The sequence below is a fragment of the Ipomoea nil genome, unplaced genomic scaffold (assembly GCF_001879475.1).
Source record: "Ipomoea nil cultivar Tokyo-kokei standard unplaced genomic scaffold, Asagao_1.1 scaffold2921, whole genome shotgun sequence".
Lineage (NCBI taxonomy): Eukaryota > Viridiplantae > Streptophyta > Magnoliopsida > Solanales > Convolvulaceae > Ipomoea > Ipomoea nil.
The window spans coordinates 2,212,702-2,228,025 of NW_017619349.1; the positions used below are offsets into that span (position 1 = coordinate 2,212,702).

The window sequence follows — 15,324 nt, forward strand, 5'->3', positions numbered from 1 at the left end:
AGATTTTAATGTCGATGGTCATATGGCCAGAGATTGTGCTAACAAGAGAAATATGAAAGTCTCCAAACAAATGGAGTCTATAGTGGCAGCAATCCAGTATGAGTCTGAGGATGAGGAAGATGAGACAATTGAGGTGACCGAGCATGAGGATGAGGATGTGTTTCTACCTATTGATTCATCCCAAGTTGAAGAAGGTGAACACTATCCCAATACACATGAGCTCGTGAAGAAGGACATCAAGTTTACTTGCAATCTAAAATAAGAGCATCAGAGCATGCATTCCAAATCTTGAAGAAGAAACTCACTACTGCTCCAGTTTTAGCACTTGTTTAATTGTTTTTATAAGACTTTAGAATTAGAATGTGCAACTTCATGTATAGGTATAAATAAGGGGTGCCCGCATGGGTAGCTCAACTGGTCATAGAGGTGAAACTTTGGAAGAATGACCAGGGATCGAGTCTCACCAGCGGCAGTGTGGGAGCAACTTCTCAAAGTGAGGGGGGTTCCTTGTGTGCAGTGAGCACCGGTCTAGCCTCTATGGTTCATGTTTAGTTGAGTCACCATGATTTACATCCTCCCAAATGCTCTGTCGGGCCGGGTTGGGGTTCTTCCTTTTGGAAGAATAAATAAGGGGTGGGCGTTCCAATTTTTTATTTTATTTTTTCATGTTCGTTCTTTCGATTTCAAATTTTAGTTCAATTCAATTTGAAAGTGTTTAATTTGAGAACCCAAACATTCCCTAGTTTTCAAGAGCAATGCATGGTAGACTGAGTGGTAGTCTAGGTGGCAGGATTGGAAGCATAAGACACTGTAAACCGGGATCCGTTCAAGGCTTTTAGACATCATCAGTGTTGCAAAAATCGCGTCTAGACGCTAGGCGGTCGGCCTCCTAGGTGCCCGCCTAGGCGGTCCTCAGTCACCTAACAATTTTTTCAACATTGGACATCATCAAATAGTTTTGAATACCTTCCCTCCGCTTCCACCGGTAAATTATTCTGTGGACCTAGATCCACCTTGCAAGATGAACCTGGATCCAAAGATACACAATTTACCTTTTAAAAATTCACAATTTGTGATGATACTGTATTGTTTTCCACAAATTCTCAAAATTAAGAAACACAATCACAATTCTAATATTAAAAATACACAATATAGGACAAGGATCCACCTTGCAAGGTAGACTCGGGTCCATGGTATAACAACCGGCTTCCACCAGGCCTTCTATTGGGCTTGGAGTTTATATTATTTTCCACAAACCGAAAGAACCCCCAGCAGTCCAGTGTCCAATTTATTTAATTCTTGTACTTATTTCCTAAAATACCCCTAATTATCCAATTTCATGATGAGCTAGGAAAAATAAAACCATCAGGTATGATTGCACATTATAGAATATCAATCAAAGCAACAACAACTCAATAAGAAATAGCATACATGTCTTAAAATTGAGCACAACACACAACATAAACAACATATTTAGTAAGAGTAAAGATACATCCTTAATCTACAATCGTAAAATGGTTCTTAGAGTCTCACTAAGGTTTTGAATGGTCTGTTGTTCTTGTGTAGCTTGCATTTCTTGAAGCGGCATCTCTTCATAGCACCTGTGGCGATGAGATCAAAGAGTCAATAACTGTTATAAATTATCATGAAAAGTGAATTATGATATAAATCAACCGGTTCAAGATTCAAGTCCAATCACAAATGCAACAAACTTGGAAGCTAAATGAGTTGAATAATCATACATCTTGTGATAAGCCAAGGCCTGTGTGAGATTCATTAGTGTAGGACTCGATGTAAGTCTCTGGTATACACTCGGAGGAAGTGGAACCTGTGACCAATTATGCAACACTAGTAAGCAGCAGCATAGCATAGGGGAAAAGGAAAAGGAGGGGCTGGGGTGGGCGGGGAGGAGAAATTTATTTTTATTTTTTTTCTTAATTTTAAACCAAAAAAAAAAAAAAAAGTGAGAGAAAGTGAACCTCATTTTGTCTAGCTCGACCCTTCTTTTGAGCATCACCAGTTAAAAGTTCCTGCACTCCATCCACAGCTATCTTCCCACTATCATCTTGCTGCCAGCCCCCAAGCACATTTTCAGACAAAAGTGCGACGGGTGATATATCAGTTGCCCTCAGGAAGGGAATTGGGACTGTGTTACCAGCTGAGTATATTGACCAAAGCTAGTGGGCACAAATGAAGATTAGCATAGTGAAGCAGTGCCACTGAGTTACAAACACATGACATATACAACAAACGGGGGGAAACAGAGTACCTTATCCAAAGCTTTCTTACTGACACTTTCATTCTTCATTGTTCTGCTTAGCGAAATGTTTCCCTTCAGATCATGATCAGGGGAAGGAGTAGTTTGCACATGTCCAGGTTGGGACGTCCCTTCTTTAGGGGAGCTAACATTTACCTCATCTTGCAACCTGATGAGATTAATTATTCACTTTAGAAAAGGGTAGCATTTTTTGCTTGAGACTTTCGAATTTCTATTAAAAGGAAATTTGACATCAGATATGCACCATGGGGCAATTGATTTTACTGGATAGGCTTTTGAAAAATACATTTTCTTTCTTGTTTCTTATTAAAGTATAAATCAAAGTTATTTACCAGGAAAAAAATGTAAAGAAAGAAAGTATGGGAAAATGCATGGACGCACCCACTCAGACATTGGTAAATATGGTGCTACATATGATGCTGATAAATCATAAATGTGGCAGCACAAAGAATACTTCATGCCTAATATATATTGCAAACCATTCAGACTATTCCAATAGATTAATTTTCTTCTAGTTTGATAGCAGAAGTGTAAAATAAAGCAGTTTCAAGTATTAAAGAACTTTCCAGAACGGCCATGAAATTGAAATAGCAACATTTTACTATTTCCTTTTGTGCATGGTTATATATACATAGGGATTGAATCCTATGAGAACCACTTCCAAATAAAAACTACGAACTAATCTTAGCCGTTGATCTAGGGAAGATCAACGGCTCTAAAGAAAGGGGAAAAAGGAGAAAAACTGTAATGGCATTTTGGTAAATGTTTCAAACTTTGAAATGCACCGCGCACAACTGCAAAGTGCATCCGATGTACATAGAAGTGCACTTTGTAGTATTGCTCAGGGCACCTTGCATATGTGGTTGGTGCACTTTAAAGCTTGAGATATTAAACAAAATACCACCGCATTTTTCCCTTGCCTTAGAGCCATTGACCATTCCCAGATCGATGACTAAGATGAACCCTCAGTTTTTACTTGGGTGGCAGTTCTCATTTGATCTAATACCTATACACACACAATATTTGGCCTCATAATGCACAGTTAAACAGCAGCATGAAAACTTATTTGATGTTAGGTTTTCTGTCCTTTTTTACCCCTCTTTTGACAACATCAAGGAAGATAGAAAATACCTAGGTTCAGTTGCCTTGTCACCATGGATATGAGCACTTTCACGATGCCTAAGAGTAGATGATGACTCTGCATTTATAAATGCAGTTTGACTAGCTGTTTTATCTACATCAACTCCATCTCGAACTATCATGGTCCCAAAGTCACCTGATAAAAGACCCAAAAATTTACCAAACATTTTTTAAATATAATATGCATTTCCCAATTCCCAGAAGATACGAAATAGTATAAAAGCTTATTGAGCCAACTTGCTTGCAAGATCAAAAAGTTAGCCTCAAAAATAGAAAACTAGACAGTACAAATCAGCCAAGATCCTGTCATAACATTTGTAGGGGTGATCTATTCACAATGTTTTGCTGGATTAACCTCAGGAATATGGTCATAAGTAACCATAGGGGATGAGATATAAATTAAATAGGTTTACCTTCTCCAGTAGGTTCCACCAAGTTTTGAGAACCAATTGCAGGTGACACTCCATTAGCAACTTGAAGACCAACATTAGGCTTAGAGGGAACAGTCTCCCCAAAGACTTCACTTACTTTTGGAACTCCTAGCTGCAATTGCACAAAATTGACAGGAGTATTATTAATAATGGAAGTCTCCACCTCACCTTTTCTCCGGGAGGGCAGGGGTAATTATTTGAGAAGAAGAAGAAAAAAAAAAAAAAAAAAGAAGCTTATGTGAGCTGAGTATAGAGACATAAAAGTTTAGACATACATCTGCGCCTGGTAGTAGGGGCTCTTGAACAATATTTTGTGCTTCCAAAGCCATTGATGACCTAATTTGCTTGGCCTTCTCAATCTTGGGAAGCATAACCGAAGCTCCACTTTTGCATTTCTCAATGAATTTGTGCTTTCAAGAAATGGCAGAAAATGAATAAAATTACAATAATGAAAAATCAACCTGAAACTTTCCTTAATGAAAGGCTTATACTGCAGAACTAGTTGCACATCAATGTAAAAATAACATAAATAGAAACTCCTAAAGTAACAATATCATAATAATACAAAGTTTAGTCATCAAAATAATGTCATTCAAGTCATTTAGTCATCGAAATATCACATATTCAACAATCAATAATTCAATAATAAAGGCATAAATCTTAATTGAATTAACTGTAAATTGAAATTTAAGATTTTAACTTAATTTAATACCAAAAAAAAAAAAAAAAAAAAAAAAAAAAACAGACACACACACACAAAACGTGTACTGTGAAGTGTAAACAATTACTGCCAAGTGTCCAACCAAGACTCCAACTCTATTCCTATTTAACATTTTAACCTCAGACCCGTCTTCTTCTTCAAGTCTTCAACGACGTAAGTCGTAAGAAGAGAAAGGGAAAAAAACGGAGTGAGAAGTATGGGCGATTTACCTCGGGATTCTGAGTTCGGCTATTAGGGAGGAGGCAGCGGTGAAGCGGCAACGATGATGGTTGAGGCAGATTGGCAGAAAGCAGTGAGGGACGGAGAGGGTGAGCAGAGGAGCAAAGAACGGAGGTCTGAGGTTTTTTATCACGACTTAGGGTTAGGTTAGAATGTTGTTTTTGTTTTTTTGACAGTTGACTTGCGCTCTGCATGGTAAAGCCTCGCTTTTCGCCGCTTCGTCGCCTCGCTTTTCGCCGCTTCGTCGCCTTGCTGGAAAAGCGTGCTCAAGCGCACGCTTTTTCACACAGCTGCGCCTTGCTGAAGCGGAGCGACAAGGTGTCGCTTGCCTCGCTTTTCATAAGTTTGCCCTAGAATTTAAAACTTCATTGAGTAATCAAACTGTTCAATGAGATGGAGCCTAGGTGCACCTTTTCTAGTTTAAGTACACAAGGCAACATAAAACTTATATACTAGTGTTTTCATATCCTGTATTCAGGCCACTTATTGTATATAATTAAAGAGATCTCTAAAACCAAAAAAAAAAAAAGTAGAGATAAAATAATGATTGGCCTAAAGTTATAGTTGGTCTTCATCTTAGACTGTGGAGGGAAAAAGCAAGTTTTCTTTGATAAAGATCATAATGTCTTGCAATTTTGACTTTCTGGTGAATGAAAGGATCCATAAAATTCACAATTAGTATTTTTATAATGAACAAAAAGTACCTTAAGCATCTCTGCTGCAGTTGGACGAAGACGGGGGTCCTTTGTGAGGCACTTGGCAATGAAGTCGTGAAACACAAGAGACCTGAAATGATATAGAGATATATAAAGATCTTATACTCACTAAAAGACGTCACTAGAAATTGAGCCATGTGTGTACGTCCATATCGAAGTGGAATCCTTTAGGAAAACTTCAAATTGTGAGATATGTAACCATAGTCAAGTTGCAAATGTGAGCCAATTTCCATCTACATCACATTCCAGTGCTTCATCTATGACTAAAAAGTGACCGAAGATAGAAAAGAAATGCATACTATACTTGTAAGTCAGGAAAAAAGTGAAAAGCAGCTATACATTGCCTAAAGGCCTAATCTACCGCTCATGGTTATTTATCTTCTTTTGAAACCCTAGGTCATAAATTTGAACCTCTTCTTACACATCTGCTTGTTTGGTATGGGCAAGCATACCAGTTCATAATTTCAGCAGCATACTAGAATAGCAGCAGACATAATCCTAAAATGTAAGCTCTTATCCAGGCTAATCCAAGATTAATTAGCCCCAACATCTACATCTCCATAAGCTTCAACTATCATTATTTATTTATAATTACTAAGACAAAGCAAACTGCAAACAGGCTCATCCACAGGTTACATTTGAGCTTACAATGTATCTTCACAATTAAAATGTTCAAGAGCATGGGCCAACTGGCATATTAATATTAGAAAATGTAATTACACTTCACCTTGAAAATTACAATGCAAAATGCTATACTGGAAGGAAGGGTGTAGAAAAAATTAAGAGTAGGAAGGGCATAGAAAGCAACAAAAGAAAAGGAGAGAAACTGAAGCATTCTAGATTGTTTAGAGCTTTTCTGCAAGTCATCCTAATTGAGATTCAAGCAAGAATAGGTCAGTTTGAAAGCAAAGTATCATTTACAGAGGCTAAAACCCATGAAACATCAGGGAAACAGATAAAACAATGTTGATCAGTATGCAATATTCTCTCTAAGAAATCCAATTTGTTTAAAGTAAAACTAAATTCCAAATATTATCTCTAAGAAAAAAATACATTAGTAAAATTAACTTCAAGCGTCATGCCATGGTTAATAATTCTAATTAAAAGAATCAAGAACATACCAGTTCTCTTTATCCTCAAGCATTGGGGCTGGTTCAATAGATATCATAAATAGTACCTGCAAATTCAGTAGTACATAAAGTCTCTGAAAGGTATTGCTTGAAAATGCAAATGTGAAAAGAAATCCACGCATCAGCTTTCAGTATCAAAGAGAACCTTCAGATTAATGCCACCAATCAGATACATTGTCGAGCATGAAAGAGATGAGAGCGGACCAGATAATTGAATCTATTCATGCTAATAATATGCTATTGTAAGTTTGTAAGTCAAATTCATTTTATCAATTCCCCAACTCTTCTTTGCCCAACAAACCTTTCATAAACTCCAATTGAATAACTCATAGAGAGCACATTGTTAGTATATTATGCATCATTGGGACTTCATATTATTACCACATTTATCATATTACTCTCCAATGTTATCTTATTGTATTTTTCGGTAGGTAGCTTGTATACCCTTGTGCATCATAAATAAATTGACTCTCTAAAATTAGGTAAGGAGCCTACCCTACACACATTTGCAGAAAACATGAAATTGTTTACACTTCCATAACATTGAGATCAGAAAGACAGAAACTATGGATTGTAGTTAAGCTTCCAACAGTGCTGGCAGTAATGATTTAACAGTTACGCTACCACACATTCAGTTACCCAACATGAAATCCTGGGTTAAAAGGTGTAGCAAGTGAAAAGAGCATGCACTTTAATATCTATTACAGAGCTGACAAAGGATTGGAAAGACAGTTGAGCAAATGATAAAAGTATGTTTTATTCATAATTCTTGGTCCTTATATATTGCAGTAAATAAATCCCTTTTATGGAACATGCAAGGACTCTGGTTTCATTTGTTTGGCTCACTGATAAAGTATAATATTCAAAGAGGTTTAGTGGTTCATCAGTCCATTGAGTAGCAGAGATCTGAAATCAGGCAAAGACATTACTGTTGCCTAATGGCTTCATCAGGAAGCACAATGCTCTATAACATTAAAAGCTTTTCATTGAAAGACATACAATGTATAGGCAGCATGTTTTTATAAGTTCATGAAGAGAGTAACAATCATTCATATTAAACGTTCCCTGAAAGGTTCAAATTTACAGACTAACCCTCATAGGATGGACTGTCGCTCTTGGAGGAAGACCCTGCAAAGTACAAGAATAGAAAAACATTTCACCATCAATAAATTTATCTCTCTCACACACACAGATATATATATATATATATATATATATATATATATATATATATATATATATATATATATATATATATAAGCACCCCAGGAACAAGGGCTTGGGAATCTCAAATAGAAAGAGTTCCAGATCCTACACACCTCTGCCATTTCAATTGCAGATACTCCAAGAGCCCATACATCTACCTGGAAGAGAATGGAAAGTATCAGTCATAAAGACTGGGTACCAAAAATAAAAAACTAGCGTGCACACAAACTCACAAACAACTACGAGAACATACCTTTCCATCATAGCGACTTTCTTGAATAACTTCAGGAGCCATCCAATGTGGCGTGCCAATAAACTGAAAATAATTATGCCAAAAAATAAGAACACTATTTGGTAGTCCAGAGCTCCTAAAGGTTTTTTTTCTTTACTTCTTTCTTTCTACAGCAATCCTTAATTTCATTCTCACACAGGATAAATTGCCAAAAAAAAAAGGAGGCAAGGCAGTCATATGTTCTATGTATACAAGACAGGAACCTGCAAGTCATATAATACTACATGAAGACTGTCAAAAACATCTGGAACCTGTTCTTTGCAATCTTTCATATCACGGGTTATATTGAAGACTAAAAGTTCTTATTTTGATATGGAGATCTATCATTGAGGAAAAAAAAAACATTGTAGATAAAAGGGCTATAAAATTCAAGATTGCATTTGTAGATCTTGAATGGGAGGTTTGTTTTTAGGGCTTGTCCAGATTCCTTAAAAGAGTGATGTTTTAGTAGTTTGGCTACTCCTGCTTGGTGTCGCTATTTGTGAACAACATATTTCACTTATCAATAACTATTATTTCAAGTGTTGTTAAGGCGTCGCCTAGGTGTCTGGTCGGTAGAGACCGTACGCCTAATGAGCTCGCCTCGCCTGAAATGGGTGAGGCGAGCTCTGGCGTTCGGTCGGGCGTATTGGATGCCTAGCCAGTACTAAAACATGGGTCCGACCCGGGTTTTATTTATAATAAATATTTAAAAAAGAAAAAAAATGTCGATTAAAAACCCTACTTATACGAGCCTGAGACACTAACTCCCCATCCCTGCCTCGCCTTCAACTTCCACCGCCGATCGCAGCTGACTTCACCCCTCCCAGCCTTGCTTTCAACTTCTACCGCCAATTGCAGCCACCCCCCCCCCCCCCCCCCCCCCCGCCCAAGCCTCGCCTTCAACTTCCACTCACAGGTAACTTTTCTTCTTGGCAGTTCTTTTTTCTTTTTCCTTCTGCTTTCTTCTTCTTTCTTAGTGGTTGTTTACTGCTTTATTAACTATTATGAGTTGAAGGCTTCTTAAAGATGCATGTTCCAGTTATTAATATTATGAGTTGAAAGCTTCTTTAAAATGCATGCTCCAGTTATTAATGTTTCCTTCCCTTTCTTGGTATCTTTCTATATAAGTCAGTAAAGATTATACATTTATACTTTTCCATTTATGAAAAATTTTGGAATAGAGAGAATCCATCAGCTAACAGAAAAGAAATAGCACCATATACATTAAAATATATATTAACAGGCCTTTACACAAAAACAAAAAAATAAATAAATAAATAAATGAAACTATTAAGCATACCGTGTTACGCTTGGACATTGTTCTAGTCAGCTGAGCAGCAACACCAAAATCACCTGGCTCATATTGTGGATCAATTATTACATATTTCATAGTTCTTAATGAAGTCACATAATAGTACTGTTTTGACGAATGACTTTTGGGAAGAGAAACTAATCACAAATCAAATTGGCACACAGACATAGTAATGAATTAAGGACTCATACAAAGTTCTACAAAAACAATTGAAGAAAAGCAGAGTTTCAAGACTATTTGGATTTTAGGAAACACAGTAAAAGCATAAAGGCACTCACCTAACTTAACCTCTCCTTGATCAGTCAGTAAAACGTTGCCACCTTTTATGTCTCTATGAACTTTAAATATTGAATGCAAATAGGATAAGCCCTGCATTAAGCAGAAAACAGCCCAGATGAAACTCAGGAAACAACAGACTGTTTAAGCTTCAATTGCGAAAGAATTCAATTTTGTTTTGACACTATGAGTTTACAGAACAAATTATGCTTCAAACTAGCAATGATGGAAGTTCCAAAGACAATGGCCTGTCTTCATATGGCTTGTTTACTTAGTTCCTAAAATTTCCTCCACTTATCCAAGATTTTTGGACTCGGAGTTAAGCACTGAAAGATGGAGGTATTTGACAGTTGATCCAGAGGCAATAGAAGGCATCAGAAGAAAGAATGACTTACGATGCTGGATGCCATTTTAATGCTCTAGTGCCTAAGGTTGGAATATGAGAGTTTTTGAGGGGAATCATATAGAATTGTGCACTTTCAAGAATCATCACTATAATAAGAACTAAACCAGTGGTGTCATTTTGCTAGCTTTTTGATAGATTGATATTTGTACATTAAGCTTGCATTCTCAAATAGAATGGTTGCTTTACATAGGATTGACATGCAGCAGACACCCACTTGGTGTCCTTCTAATACAAGCTTTTAATATTTACCTGTGAAAACACATAATATGCAGAAATGTGTTTCATATTTATAAATAAAAATATGAAATAAAAGCACCCTTTTCCTCTATGACCTAAGGGAAAAATGTCACTATCACTTCAGTTCAGTAATAGGATACTTTGCATGCTGGAATACATAGAATATAGTTTAAAGCCCCTTGGAGCTCATGCCTGCATTGTAAAGATTTAAAGCATTACTTGGCATCATGTAAGCGTGGGACTGAAGTACAATCCAGAGATATGCCGGGTGGGTCACATGTCCAACTTAGTCTTACACACATTCATGTTCAATTCAAGCTTACCTTCAGTGCCTCTCTGCAAATATATGCTATTTGGTACTCCTCAAGTGGCTCGTCAGTGACATTCATTAAATCTGCAACGCTTCCACCCCCACAATACTCCATCACAATCTATCAGCACGTAAAATAAAAATGCTACTAAATCTCAGTTCTGCTCATAATACCATATGATAAAAGAAATATTTGAGTAGACCAGTTGAAGAATATGTTAAGGTTTTAGGTTAACGCTATAGTCCATACCCAAAGGTACTCTTCCCCTTGGTAGCTCCCAAGGTAACGAACAACATTTGGATGACTACACTGCTGCAACATCTCAATTTCACCACGAATTTCTTCATAGCCTTCTTCCTGGATGCATTTAATATTTCAAAAATTTATGCTGCAACAAACTAAATATGAAATGAAATCACAAAGCAGACTTAACTCACCCCCTCACTCAATGATATTACTTTAATTGCAACCAATTCCGAAGTCCTCAGGTCTCGAGCTTTGTACACTGCCCCATATGAACCCTTCCCTGCCATTGCAAAACATATAAGAAATCAAAGAAAGAGAGAATATATGATTGTATTAATAATAAGGAAAATGTGTCAAATAGGTCACTAAACTTATTGCTTTTGTGCAATTGGGTCATTGAACGTAAAAATATTGAAATTAAACCATTAAACAAGTAAAATATGTGCAATTGGGACATTTTCAATTTTTCCGGTAGAATCTGATCATATAACTTACATGGTATGTACTAAGAATCGTCATTTCCTCTGTCATACTAGTTGGGATGAAAGATTGAAATGTTTTTAACTTAAATTGCATTAAAAGAAATCATAAAAATGTCCCAATTGAACATATTTTGCTTGTTTGATGAATTGATGGTTCGATTACATACTTTTTAAGTTCAGTGACCCAATTGCACAAAAGTGATAAGTTCAATGACTTATTTGACACATGTTCCTAATAAATAATAAATAATATACTATAATAGGTTGTCTCTCTATGTTTCTGTATATTGAACTATATAGAGATCCTATATTTATAGGAATATTGGTTAAGACCACTCCTACTAGAAATAGGGCTGCAGTTTCCTATTATTTAGCACTCCCCTCAAACTGAATCTCCACCTAGCTCAAAATAACAAAAGAAGACTAGGCAGTAGGCACGACTTGAGGATAATAGTGTTGGATGGTTTCGGAAGACACGGCGTTGTGCACGCCCTTTGAGAATGAAGATGAAAGCGCCAAAGAATAGAACTGAACACAAACTGACAAACAACCTCAAAATAATACGGCAACACAAGCACTCTAGGATACAGGCCAAAAAGTCTTCACCAAGAGCTGTAGATGCTAAACGGAGCAAGTGCAGCAAAGGGATGCAAAACGATAGACCCCATAGTAATGAAGATAAGCCCAAAACATTTAATAGAAGCCCATAACATTGAAGAAAACAAAATAGGACACCGGTTGGTTGTTGATTGCAGCACTCCCCCTTACTTGAGAAATAATAAAAGGCCTTTGGAAATAAAATATACTCCGTAGTAATTTTGAAACTGAACACCCTTGGGGAATAAATATATCACACCAAAAATAAGGAAACCAGTACAGTAATACCCAATGTTGAAAAAATCGCTAGGCGCCTGGGTACCGCCTAGGGCGCCTAGAGCGCCTAGGCGGGCGCCTAGGAGGCCGACCGACTAGCGCCTAGGCGCGATTTTTGCAACACTGGTAATACCAAAACTGAACACCCTTAAGAAAGAAACTCAGATATGGATCGAAAAGGCCTTCAAATTTCACCAAAAAAACTGAACAATTGGGAAAAAGAGACCTAGAAAATCTTGCCGGTAGTCACATGCACAAGCGTATGAAGGAGGCTTGGCTACACCGCCTACACATGATAATGGCATATGACAACAAAATTTTATAAGTGGAGACTACTGGTGTAGACATTGAGATCAGAAAATCACTAGAACAGGAGATTTGAGCTAAAGACTGAAAGAGACAACTTCTTCGCTAGGAAGCACATAAGGGCACGTCACCGGTGATGGGCTAAGGGTTGCGATGATGTCATGAAAAACACAGTGGTGTTAGTTTGCAGATGCAACCACCAAAAAGGTCGGATTGTGCTCACTGGAAAGTACTATTTACACGGAAAAATAGTAAAAATGGTCAAGGACACATAGGCTTTGATATCATGTTGAAATAGGCTTTGATATCATGTTGAAATTGACAGTTTGTAAGACCTAATGGGTGGTGAATAGCCACCACCCGCCCAATTAGGCGAAAGCAAAATATGTGAGAAATCAAAGAAAGAGAGATCAGATTATATTAGTATTAGTATTAGCATTATTATTATTATTATTGTTATTGTTATTATAGATTAAAATAGGTTGTATCTATGTTTCTGTACATTGAACTGTATAGAAATCTTATATATATATACACTTTGGTCATATATCCAAGAAGGTACATGTCAGTTCAAATTAAAAGCCGTTGTTATTAAGACCACCTGATACAAAACTAAACACGATAAGCCAATGGCAGCATGTTAACTAAATAAGGTATCAATTTCACTACCAATTGCATAAATCCAGTTCGAATCAGGCTAGAAAGCTAAGAGCAATAAGCTAGAAATCAAATTTACCAAGCTCATGGAGCAATTCGTATTTAGAGGATGGATCCTCCTTAGTGACACTCTCTGGAATGGAGCTCGACGAGACCTTACTCACATGAGGTCTTAATTCCTCCTCCGGCACCCAACCACTCCCGCTTTTCCTCTGCCTCGCATGCCCAATCTCCCCCACGGCCTGCATACTCGCCACAGCTCTACTCATCGTCGATGATCCACTGGCTCCGCCGCTTCCACTTTTTCTCGTCCTCATTACCACTGTCCCCGCATCAAACTCGCTGCTATCTCTCACCACGAAAGTGGAAAAATTAACTTCCTCTTCCTCATCATCATCGTCCTCCTCTTCGTCACCCTCATCCTCAACTCTCCGCTCCCAATACGACGCCGGTCCTGAGCGATGCTTTCGGTACGGAGACGACGGATTTGAATACATCGAGCTGCGACTGGTCTTGACTATCATTGTCCCGGAAATTGAGCCCGCCTCGTTGTCGGAATCGGAATCAATTAGACCGCCGCCGCCGAAGTCCTTAGGGAGTCGTTTGAGTAGCGGAGGGAGCGAATCGTCGTCGTTTGGATCATCAACGACGTCGACGTCGTCGGCGTCGTCCTTGTAGACGATCGTGGCGTAAAGGTCCGAGGCATCCGTTTCTGCGGCGACATTTTTGTTCTTGTCATTGCCTTGGACGACGACGGTGGAGTAGATGTCCGTCAGCTTCGGCGGAGGCGGTTTCCGGCTCCGCCAAGGGGTCTGCGAAAAGTCCATCTCTAGTCTCTCACTTGCGTTTGACCAGACTGGAAATTCCGCTGGCAATGGTCCAGTGCAATTTTGACCCTTCGGTAAGCGCTGTTTATGCCAAAATGCCAAAATACTATTCCGTATATGAGCATATATCATTTGTATATGGTGTGTTTGGTTCATGATTTTTTAATTACAATTATAGAATTTGATTATTTTTTTAATTATAAATTATAAATTTCATTCTTTAATTAAAAGATATTTCATTCGGGTCCCATACGTTGTGGCAGCCAAATGTGGTCCCATACGTTGTCTAAAAGATTCTCATCTAGCAGAAGTCATGGCTATTAAGGAAGCTCTATCTTGGATCCTCTCTCAACGTTGGCGTAAGCTCATCCTTCATTCGGATTGTCAGATGGTATGCAGGTTCATAAATCAAGATGTCCCGAATTCTTCATATGCGGGCAATGTTATCAGTCAATGCCGGCTACTGAAACAACACTTTGAATCAGTGTTTATTGAGTTCATCTCTCGATCAGTGAACAAATGTGTTCATGCGTTAGCTCGAGCTGCTAGTTCTCGCTTTGGTCATGTTACTTGGTTTTCATCGATTCCTTCATGTATTGAACAATTTATTGCTTAGTTTGAATAAAGTTCTTACCCTTAAACAAAAAACAAAAAAAAAAAAACAAAAAAAAAAAAACAAAAAAAAAAAACAAAACAAAACAAAAACAAAAAAAACAAAAAAAAACAAAAACAAAAAAAAAAACAAAACAAAAAAAAAAAAGAAGAAGATATTTCATCCCATTTTATTAAGTTTAGATTAATGCTTTTAGATTTTTGTTTTGATTTTATTGTTAATTTTATGTTCTGCATGTCATTATATTATGATTAATTGTTTTGATTTTTTATTTTTAAAATTTTTATTTTCATTATAGGGTCATACATAACCAAACATCAATATTTGTAATCATTATAATTTCACTCTACTACTAAACATGCAAAATACTTTTACCAAAACTCATACAATTTTTAAGTATATAATTCTCATTTCGATTCTGATTCCTATGTGCGAATTATGACTGTCAAAGTGTGCCGAAGCCCGCGGGTTGGACCGCACCGCCCCGCAGTGAGGCGGGTTAGGGTCATGGAAAAACAGGCCCATGAAAATACGGGTCTAACGAGGCGAGCCAAAATTAACCCGCAACTCGCGCGAGCCGCGGACCGGCCCGCGGACTAGACCTATTACAAAAATAATAATAATAAAAATAAAAAATAAATATACGTTACACAATTCTGCCTT

General features: G+C 37.5%; 1 protein-coding gene across 1 annotated transcript; it reads right to left on the reverse strand.

Annotated features, from left to right (window-relative positions):
* Nucleotides 1–1,385: 1,385 nt before the first annotated feature.
* Nucleotides 1,386–14,130, reverse strand: LOC109161009 (serine/threonine-protein kinase 3-like). Its single transcript, XM_019309310.1, has 18 exons — nucleotides 13,301–14,130; nucleotides 11,095–11,183; nucleotides 10,907–11,014; nucleotides 10,670–10,777; nucleotides 9,706–9,796; nucleotides 9,416–9,468; nucleotides 8,095–8,157; nucleotides 7,955–7,999; nucleotides 7,728–7,763; nucleotides 6,627–6,682; nucleotides 5,494–5,575; nucleotides 4,125–4,259; nucleotides 3,832–3,961; nucleotides 3,410–3,554; nucleotides 2,270–2,426; nucleotides 1,980–2,177; nucleotides 1,743–1,828; nucleotides 1,386–1,601 (listed from the first exon to the last, which is right to left on the reverse strand). Exons 1-18 carry the CDS (start codon nucleotides 14,046–14,048, stop codon nucleotides 1,502–1,504), a joined length of 2,430 nt encoding a protein of 809 aa, XP_019164855.1. The 5' UTR covers nucleotides 14,049–14,130; the 3' UTR covers nucleotides 1,386–1,501.
* Between the last annotated feature and the right edge of the window lie 1,194 nt (nucleotides 14,131–15,324).